At 36.5% G+C, this 11,171-nt stretch overlaps 1 protein-coding gene across 4 annotated transcripts in view; it reads right to left on the bottom strand.

The window, feature by feature from the left end:
• ube2e1 (ubiquitin-conjugating enzyme E2E 1) overlaps positions 1 to 11,171 on the bottom strand; it is a 36,690-nt gene that overhangs the window by 16,974 nt on the left and 8,545 nt on the right. For all 4 annotated transcript variants that reach the window (XM_030146560.1, XM_030146561.1, XM_030146563.1 and 1 more), the window contains exons 2-3: positions 10,471 to 10,641; positions 5,790 to 5,840 (exon numbers count right to left, since the gene is read on the bottom strand). In XM_030146560.1, coding sequence (XP_030002420.1) covers positions 5,790 to 5,840; positions 10,471 to 10,641 — 222 coding nt within the window. The remainder of the gene's footprint in view (positions 1 to 5,789; positions 5,841 to 10,470; positions 10,642 to 11,171) is intronic.

Below are 11,171 nucleotides of genomic sequence, written 5' to 3' on the forward strand. Positions count from 1 at the left end.
CTCAATGATAAATGGACTGGATTTATATACAGGACGTCTCAAAAAAAAAAAGAAAACAAAAAAACGAACAGTCAAGAAAACCACAAGGCAGGAAATAAAGTAACACGCATGATTTATCTGGAATGTACCACAGGTGTCACCTATAAAACACGTCTTCCAGTTACATATGTGGTAATGTTGATCATATCCTGATGATAGAAACATGGTATTTAAGAGGAAAACTAAAAATGGTGATAAAAATCTAACACCACCTTTTATTTGACTGAAATTAAAAGACGTAAATTGTATGTTCAGCTCAGAGAGGCATTGAATCAGTGAAGGAGAGGCTCTCAGTTCCAGTCAACAGATAGTTTGAAGAGAAAAAGTTGATGAAGTTGATAAAATTAGCAAAAATATCAGAGTGTAAGTTTAAAATGTCAATGTTCTGGTTGAATGGATCTTATTTTGCAGCTTGATAATCAGTGTGTATTGCTGTTTTATGAGGAAATAACAAATACTATACCCCAAAAAACATATTTATGCTGAATTGTAATAGTATAACTCTGCTCTGTGCAGATGCAATATGGAGGGGACTTCATCTTTTGATTTATCTTTAAATACAGAAGTGACTGAACCTTATATATTTTATAGAAAACACCTGAAATGAAGACTTTCTATGTGAGGCATGTTGCTATATTTATTGCTCTACACCTTCTTGGTCCTTAAAACACAATATTCCAAAGTGTTCCTTTCTTTGCCAGACACCCTGTAGTTCTTTTCTGTTTTACTGGCACCCTAAGCATTTTACAGTGTATTTATGTAAAAGGACACTTTAACATGAAGGTAAAAACTGGGAATCAAATTGCCAGTTGCAAATTGCAATTGTGGATGAACCACAAACACCTTAACATTTGCCTATAAAATTAACTGTTGAAGCTGTAGTGCTTGTTCTTTTACCATCAATACATGGAAATTTAATAGACAATAATAATGTTTATGTTTATGCATTTGGCAGACGCTTTTTTCCAAAGCAACTTACAGGGGAAAACCAATCAAATCACTCAATCAATCAAATTTTATTTATACAGCGCCAGATCACAACAAAAAAGTTATCTCATGACACTTTATATATAGAGTTGGTCAAAACCAGACTCTAAGCCAATTTACAGAAACCCAACAGAATCCTCCAGGAGCAAACACTTGTGACTGGTGACAGTGGCGAGGAAAAACTTCCCTTTAACAGCAGAAACTTCGAGCAGACCCAGACTCCTGGAGGATGGCCGTCTGCCTTGAGCAGTTGGGGTTAAAGAGAGAGGGTAAAGAAAGAGAAAAAGAGAGAGCTATAGAGATAGATAATAATGATGATGATAATAATAATAATAATAATAATAATAATAATAATAATAATAATAATAATGACAAAGACATCAACAACAAAGAGGGTGATGACCAAGAAGACGCAGATGAAGAGGAAAATCTACCCATTTTTGTCCAATCATAGTTTTCAGCCAAATAGGTGGGGTTAAATACATGATTGACAACTGTAATTACCAGTCACTGAATAGATTCTACCATCAGACATGATCTGGACATGAATTAACCGCTCTACTCTCAAAAAATGACTTCACATTGAAATGACATGTTCATCTATATTTATATTATTCTTCATATTTGGACTGTGATGAAAGTGATACAAAATGAAGGTGTGTACTTTCTAATTTTTCATGTTTCTTCATCTCATGCAGGTTTAAACTGGGACTCATTTCTGTGGCGGAGGGATATCTTCCCCTCACCAGTGGCATTCACACATCACGGGCCATTTTTACACTGTTCAGTATCTAAAACTCAAGGAAACACCGACCAGCGTGAACCTCAGCAACCTTAACACATTACAGTTTCAGTAACAGCTGATTAACACTTTCCACTTCATCACAAATACAGTCGAATGTACTTCATGAGGAATATTTGAGCAAAGCATTCATCAGATCTGTTCTTTACTGAGTCATCTGAGTTTCAAACGTCCTCAGTGTGGAGATAATCCTGCACACCACAGGGGGTGAAGGCACAGATACTCTGCATTTTAACCTCCAGCTCATATTTATGAAGCTCAGACACACACAGGTACAAACACCAGGGCTGCAGTGGGACACAACATTTTACTTTCCACTTTGTCGTAATATTAGAATTATCAAGAGCCTTAAAAAAATGAACACAGAAGATTATATAGCAACATATAAATTATGTTCCTTTATAAAATGAATCAAGCTTTTTAATACATTTGTGCTTATTTTAACATAATGTAATGAAATACTAAACACTCCCTCCTTCCCTTCATAAATCAGGCTAAGTCAGGCTTCTTACTGGTTTTACTGGTTTGAACAGATGACATCACACACCTCTTAGCTGGCCTCCTGTTCGGTTTAAAATTGATTTTAAGATTTTGCTGATCACTTATAAGATCGAGTATCCTCACTTCGTAAAACGCATTTCTACAGGCTTGCATTCATGTGATAAGTTTATTTATTTATAGTAATATTCATATTCATTTATATTTTGGTTTGATGTTTATTATTCCATTTTTTTTTTTTATTTTACTGCTCTTGACACTTAGTTTTTTAGTTCCTTTTCTCTTTTTATTCCCTATATTACTGTACTGCGTTATCACTTTCTCTGTTTTCATGGTGTGCTGTCATCTCTTATCTTTTATCTCACTTTTATTACAACTGGGTGTTGATCTTACTCATTTTGTTTTTCGTTTCTGTTTAATTACTGTCTTCTAGTTAATTTTTTCTACTGTAATTCTACATTTGCCTGTAATATTTATATTTTCTGACAGTTTCTCCCCAGTTTCCATCTAAGGTTTGGTCATTACAGTTGCCACTACAGTCCTGTGTAAAGTCCTTGTCCAACATTAGGTTTATTGGTTTAGTAAAGTTCTAATGACCACACATGCATTTGTCAGTCTCTGTATTAAGATCCAGTCTGATATATGTGAAGTATGAACAGCAGGAAAAACTAAAGTTTCAGTGTAAAAACAGCTTCTATAAATCAAAGTGGTCATATTTACTGTGGTCTGCCTTTGCACTTAACATGTCTTTAACCCTTTTGTTCAGACAATATTAGATTTATTGCATTCATTTTCTGATGTTTTATACCAGGTTTCATTCAATACGTCAGATATTTCTAATTGTTTGTGTTGCTTCTTGTCATGGGGTCAAGGGTCACAAAATATAGTGATTTTAACCTTTGCAACAAATTTAATTTTAAGGCTGTGCACATATTTCCTGTATTTTCATGTTGTATCTGATGAAAAGACAATGAGAAATAAATATGTATGGTCATTTCAACCATATAAAAACAACAAAGATAGAGGGAGACTAAGACTTTTACAGAGTACTATATATAAATGCAGATTATTATTATTATAACTACTATAATTACTACTAGTAGTAGTAGTAGCAGCAGCTGCAGCAGAACTAGTATGAGTTGCAGGAGTAAGAGCAACAGTAGGAGTGGTAGGCTACAAATTGCAGTAATAGTAGTAGAATAACCTATTTTTACATCTATATTAAAGACTTCTATGTTTCTCTTGCACAAAATGTGGAGTAAATAACATCAAAAATCTAAAACACCCTGAAAATTGCTGTATTTCTGAAAATAAATAGCAGCACATCCTCTATTTGAACAAATTACATTAGGAGGAAAAATGAGGAGGGCATTACAACAGTATCCTCTCTATAGAAATAAATCCAACTGTACTCGCTTCTGAACAACATACACAGGAGAGAAACTGTTAAAACAGATGGGATTCTCCTTCTGTCTCTGCTTAAATTAGAAAATTCATATGGTATGATAATCATCCACTTTTACACAACAGTAAAACCACAGAATAACACACATCGCCTCCAACCGCTCCTCATTGTGTCTCATGGAATCAGGTCTTCAAACTGTGACCTTTGGCTCAAATGAAGCTTCATCACAGACTGGGCTCATGGTTTCAGCAGCGACTCTCAGTCACAAAAAGCTCCAGACAGACATCTGATCTCCATGAACTTTTATTTTCTCCTCTGCTCTGCTTCCTCACTGCAGCCAGACCGTGTCAAAACAAACATTTAACCAACTGCCACAATGTCGTCTCAATCACACGACGCAATCCGTGCAACCACAAAATGCACAATAAATAATGGGAGCGAAATAAGAGTGTTGTGTAATCCGGCAGCGATGGGTCGTATGAGGAAATGTGTCGGCGAGAGGACATGTGTTTAAACCTGTCAGGCTCGTGCAACCGAATGAAACCAATACAAGAAGAAGAATCAGAGTCAGGAGAAGAACGTGTCATCACACCAACAATCTGTCCATCATCCACACAAAAAATCTGATTTTTTTCATCAAAACTGCAAGAATAGGAAGCAAAGAGGACACAAAAACTAGAAAAAATGGAAAGTTTATATGAGATGTTACACAGACTGGAGCTAAATACAACACCATAATGCTGTGCACAAGTTCCACGTAACTGATTAAGTTGTATATTTTATTGTCGTTTTATACATTTTTCAGAAAATGTGATAAAAACTTATGAGTCCTGACATATTTTCATTACAGTCCTTTTCACTGAGGTTATGTGAGTCCGTTAAATGAAGGTTTGAGAGACTTGAGAGATTTATGGTTTTACTTTTATGCCTTTTAGAAATTTTTTAGGAATAGGGATTGGGATTACGCGTCAACAAATGCACCAAAAACACTGTAAAAAGTCCAATCTTTGAGAAAAATCAGGCTTTCTTGTCAACATCAAGATAAGAAATCAATACATAGTTAGTGCAAAGACTGGAAAGAAATGGAAAACGGTGGCCAAAAATGTAAGTATTTACAAAAACTGAACAATTATTGTGAAATTTGACAAGATCAAAAGTAACAATCAGATATTCACATTTTTATAACAATCAGAATCTGTATTTTTTTAATCTGATAAAATAAATAAACTGGTCTCATGTAACATCTCATCCACAAGGTACAATATCACCTTATTTCGCATTAGTGCTGATCGATTACATCAATAAGAAATTACCATATTCCTTAAATCAGGTAAGTAAATATTTCCAACCATCTATATATTTTAACCCTCAAAGACCTAAACAAGAACTGGCAAACGAAAGCATCCACTGATCTAAAATGTTTAAAAACTTCTCAACCACTAATCCCATCTATACATGTAAATAACTGGTGTAAAATACAGTGTGTCATCTTTTCATGGTCATCAGATTTGACCCATTTGGACATTCAGAGGCTCTCTAGTGAACATGGAAACACTGTCATCTGCAATAAAATCCTTAAAAATCAACATGGTACCTCAATCATTTTGTCCCAAAAATGTAACATATAAAAGTTTACACCATTTACACCAATAAGATACTTAACATTTTACCGCGTATGTATCACATCTCACCCTTTTACTCTTCAGGATATTGAAATATGAAGTCTGTTCTGTATCATCACCTCACTCTGAAATACGTTAAATGAGTAGAAAATTTCAAATACTTCCTTAAATGTCAGACCTGAGCAGCATGAATGAAGTGTAAAGGTGAAGTATGGACAGTAAAAGAAACAGCAGCTCATTTGTTTTGTTCCGTCACTGAGGAGACATGATCCTTCCATTAAAACATTCTAATGAGGGATTTTTCTACCTCCACGTCAAAACCACAGAAGGATTTTTGCATTCACTTCTCATAAGAGACAAAATGAACAGCTGAAACACCAGTGGCCCACGCATTTTACACAGCGCAGTGATCTCCATTGAATGATAAACATCTTACCTGCAGTTCGGTGGTGGGTCCAATGTGATGTCAGCCAATTCCTTCTGAATTCTGCAAAAAGCAAAGAAAAAGACCACAATCAAATATTTATTACACAAAAAGAAGAGATCTGCTTTCATTAATTTTTCTGACTTTTTAACACTGTCTGCCAATAGAACATTCAAGTAAGGGGGGGAAAAAAACACAAACATGAAATGGGTTCTTTGTAGTATTGATAATCACAACTCTTAACAGCAGAACACATTTAGGACTAAAACCATCAACCAATCAACAATATGTATCCACAGACTGTGTCACTCACTGAAAAAAGGATAAAGCTCATTTTTACACACATCTTTGTCATCAAGTTTTCTTCTTCAAAATAAAATTCAAAGACGCTTATTTTCATAGGCATTCCAAATAACAGTGTCATAATCGTCACATACTGCATCAGTGGATAATTTACATTATAGCTCTGTTTTTAGACTGAAAACAGCCACAGTAAAACCACTTATCACCTCTGTTTTCTGTACGGTTTAAGCTGTCAGTAGCTGAACTAAAGGTCTGTTTGGAATCCAATAAATAAGGTCAGAACTGTCACAGATTAGTCTGAACCGTGGATCAACAAATGACAACTTAGCAAAGATAATAACATCCCATAATAACTTTATACCTTTATAAACTTCATAATCAAACTCTACCATTTCAACATCAAACTCCATTCTTTTCATTTAGAGCTGTGTCCAGTGGTGAAAACAACAGGGATTCTAGATTTGATCACAGTCACTTTATTCTAAACACGAGAATGAGAATTTCAGTCCATATTTGGATAGCATGGCCAGCCATCCCATTTTCTCACTGTATTCAATACAGAGCAAACGGGCTGGAACTGCTTCATTTGTTGTGAACTATGCCAGATCAATTTTATAACGGGTCAATCACAAGTCTTGGGGGAGGGTGTTTCGCAATGTGTCATATGCACCAACTTCTTTTTGTTGCGAGTCAAAGTTGGTTCCAAGTCCGCCAATGTCTTTACAACTGTTGAATGTTTGAATCAAAAATAAGGACTGAATAACAGATTACACCCTGTATTCTTAAGATTCTCTGACAAAGGCATCACATCTGTCTTATCTGTGATTGGTTTACTCAGCACCTGTTGGTCTTGCCCTCATATTTGGATTCAAGCCCAAATGGATTTCTTATTGAGCAAGACGGACAGGGTGTAATCTGTAAATCCAACCTTATTTTGAATATTGTTTATTTTTGCATAATTCACAGTGAATGGAGCAGTTCCAGACCATTTGCTCAGTACTGAATACACTGAGAAAATGGGATGGCTGGCCAGGCTAATATTTGGATATTTTAAAGATTAAATACTAGATATAGCTCCTTTAATTTAAGTCCATTTGTAGCTGTGGAAGTAGATTTCATCAATTAACCTTTTTTTTTTTATCCTAGAGGTGTTCAGAGACTCATTAATCTGAACAGTTCATCTGTATCTAGACATGGCATTAAATATTCAGGTCCTTATTTGTACAAACTGGACTGCATTCAGAGGCGACTCAATGAATACCCAAGTGTTTCTCTGAAAGTGCACCGGTCTATACACATTAAAAGTATTTAACAAAGTCACTCCTACTGCTCGACTCCATTTTCTCTTAAAATAGCTTTTTTAGGAACACAGCAGCACAGATAATCTGTCATGTGGAAAAGTTGCAGGCGTATTTTCTGTATCCTCGCATCACGTTTTCACATCTCACTACTGGGAAACAGCCCTAATTTCGAGGTGATGGAAGAGATTCAGTGTCAAACTGAAACAGTTACAGGTACATGCAGACAGCTGGTCTGAGTCAAGTTTCTAGTTGGAACCGGACCAGTCGCCTATATATACAGCACCTACAAATACCATGACCTGGATGACTGATGGTCTGCACAGTCACTGTAGGCCAGACAGGTGTCCCACTTTGTCCCACGTATTGAGAGGATGTCCCGCATTTGATTTTCAGGGAAAAACATGAGTTTAGGCAGACTGAGGTCAAGCTTCCATCCAATTTTAAAGACAAATTTCTGCACGTTTCCATCTACTCCTGGAGTCTGAATATGAGGATTTTGTACAAGTACATTTCAGTGAAAAGCCTGAGTCTGAGACTAAAGCAATAAGTGGTAGTTATCCCACTACGGTCCTTCCTCATTACTGTGATAGAACATAAAATAAATTAACTTATCGTAGGCTTAAAGGGGCTATATGTAGTATTTCTACTTTCAAAGATTAAAAAATGGCCTAAAAATATCATGAGTGTTTAGAATAAAGATGCCAATGTATTGGATTTTACAGATATGAACTGAATTTATTACCAGCAATGGAACAGGAATTTATGTGACCACTAGAGGGAGTAGTGAGTTACTCTGCCGATCTCCCATGGTGATGAAAACTAACCCTAAGGTCAAGTTGAGGATGAGAACCATTAAGAAACAACATTTAGAGTCAAAAGCCACCTTTACACAGAGATCCCAGAAAAAAGGTAAGATGGGGATCCAATATTTTTTTCCACCATTGATAGGCTTCCCACAGCCAAGCCAAAGGAGTAACAGAATTGAGACAGGCTTGACTTTTACACAGCGGACCTACGTTCCAGAAACAAAGGGGCGGTGACACAGTACAGCATATAATGTGACGTACCCATTCCGCATCAGAAATACCCCGAGCATAGCGGTGTTGCTAACCTCTCCAGAGTCTTTCAACGTTCCACAAATGTTAGCATTAATAGAGTGCTCCGCCCAAAGTGACAACAGCTGGCGGATCTTGGCGTCTCCCCAGTTCAACATCTTTCTGGTCGCATTGATATGTTTGTTTACTGTACATGGCCCACGCTCATTTTTAAATCCCCCCAGCGCAGCAATATATCATCAAAACAACACCTTGGTTGCGGAATGAGAGGTGTTCCTTTTACATGCATTCCGAAATCATGATTCCACCTTTATCAGGGTTCTGTTACTACCTCCAGAGGCATGACAGAGCTGTGATAAAGGTGGAACCAAATGATCTCACCATTTCATTTACACAGACATCATTCTGGAATAAAGGCAAAATTTTCCCGCAACAGAAATGTTGTGGAAAATGGGCAAAAGAAAGTGACTGCGATAAAATGTAGAAGCTCTGTTTTCTCCACTGGACACAGCTCTGAATTAAAGAATGGAGTTTGATGCTGAAATGTCAATGTTTGTACTACACAGGTGAGTTTAATTATGAGGCTTATGAAGGTGTAATGTTATTATGGGATGTTATTATCTTTTCAGAGTAAATTGTGACAAAATTGCACTTTAACAGTTTCATTGTTAAGAGAGGGTGAGGTATGATAACGATGAATGTCATAATTTACGGGCTGGACATGTTTTCACTGATCTCTGAGAATCTAGTTTTACTCGTTGTGCAACTAGAACATGAACAGCAGGAGGGAAAAAAATGAAGATTGCATAATTTGTATCTTTAGGGCAATTTCACCATGTTTTACTAACAACTGTTCTTATTTCAGCTCAATGATGTAAATTATTTATATTTTAATTGGTTTTAAGTTTCATTTTTACTGTTTGATTTGCTTTTATCACCACTGAATACCCATGAGTGCAATAACTTATTCTCCATTACATTGTACACCTTCAACTTAATATATTTCAGAGATTAAATAAAGGCTAGAATACTTTCATGTTCTATTGACACAAACATCACTGCATTAAAACCTTTTTTGTTTTGCCTTAGGGTTAATTTTGCTCAACTTGAAATCTTTGTTTAGAAAATCCTTGGATTCATTTTTACTTCATTTTACTCAATGTTTTATTATTATTATTACAACTGTTCTAAATTTCTGAAATATGCATCATGTTCTGGCCATAAATGATCATTTTAAGCACAAATAACCACTCTGGTTGCATATGGATTTGATAAATTTATCTCAATATTATTAATAACAATAAATGACATGTGCCTTTTTACCATGATAATCTTCCAAGTCAACAGGAGCAGGTGTGATCTATCCTAGTATTTTTGTACATATAATGCATTTTCTGGCCACGCTTATCACCAAACTCATCTAAAACCCAAGGAAAACCCTGAGACTGACCAATTTTCCTGGTTAGATTTAGTATTTATCATTTTACCTGAGCCACTAATTGAGAAATTCACCTTGTTTTTTTCATACAAATTGAAAATGCATCAAAACTGCCAGATGGAAACACAAATTACTGTATAAAACTATAATATATATGTCCTTTTATACCTCATATATTACGTATTTAGCATTAAAAGTTGGATAAGGTACATTTAAATGAGCTACAACCTCGAGATAAACATGATGTCTAAATGCAAGTTATTAAAATTTTGTCTCACTCACAGAAAAATAATACATCAAGTGTCAAAACAAGCAGCTGGGATACAATTATCTTTGCATTTCTGACCATGATAATTCATTTTTAATCAGAACTTCAGCTTTTTGTCATGAAGTGGGACAAGAAGAGTAAAAATAAGGAGAAACTTGTGGCTTGTTTTGAACTGTGGCGAGTGATAAATACTCCCCTAAGAGACTGAACATCAGATCTGGGAATTACATGTAGCCCTTAGAAAAATAACAGAAGTCTAACCCTGAATGAAACAGGATATGGACTGAGTTTTAGTTTAGAGTGAGGGTCCGGCCTATGGGTTCTCCACCTTTTTGCACTAGTCGACAGGAGTTTGGAGGTCTTGCTCATGCTGGCTTTGCTCTCTCGTTTCTTGGGGGTGCTGGCCTCCTGCTGCTGCTGCTGCTGCTGATGGTGAGTCGAGGATGAAGAGGAAGAAGAGCTGGTGCTGGCACGGGAATCTTCATCCGACATACCGAGCCTGGGGGGAGCAAACAGAGGCACGGGGGTCAAGTGGAGCCCTGACAGATCTGGATCCACTTCAGACTGCATCTTAAAGCCATTATTCACATTCTTCTGATATCCTCCTGAGACCCAGGTTGTGGCTTTTCTACATTAAGAACTTGGAAACAGCATAATGCAACAGTTTCCTCTGATACATTTTAATTATTTTTTTATGGAATGCCCTTTGCACTCATCAGCATTTTTTAAGTAAAGCTGTGAAACTCTTGTGCCCTACAGAGGGCAAAAATGCGTTGCTGGCTCTCAAGAGAATATCCCAGTGTGGTGTAAATGATGCAGATCAGCACAAGTTCAGGTCTGAGTTGGACTCAGATCTTTGACCATGAGCTTTAATTCATCCTGAATGAGGATGAGGTGCAGACGCAGGATCCATAAAGGCTTCCGTAGATTTAACCACCAGGCCTGGATCTGAACCTGGACCTGGACCAGAACCAGACCCGGGTTAGATGAAGCTTTTCCATCAGTATAAAGGGATCCTGCTGAGGAAAC

The sequence above is a fragment of the Sphaeramia orbicularis genome, chromosome 11, assembly GCF_902148855.1.
Source record: "Sphaeramia orbicularis chromosome 11, fSphaOr1.1, whole genome shotgun sequence".
NCBI lineage: Eukaryota > Metazoa > Chordata > Actinopteri > Kurtiformes > Apogonidae > Sphaeramia > Sphaeramia orbicularis.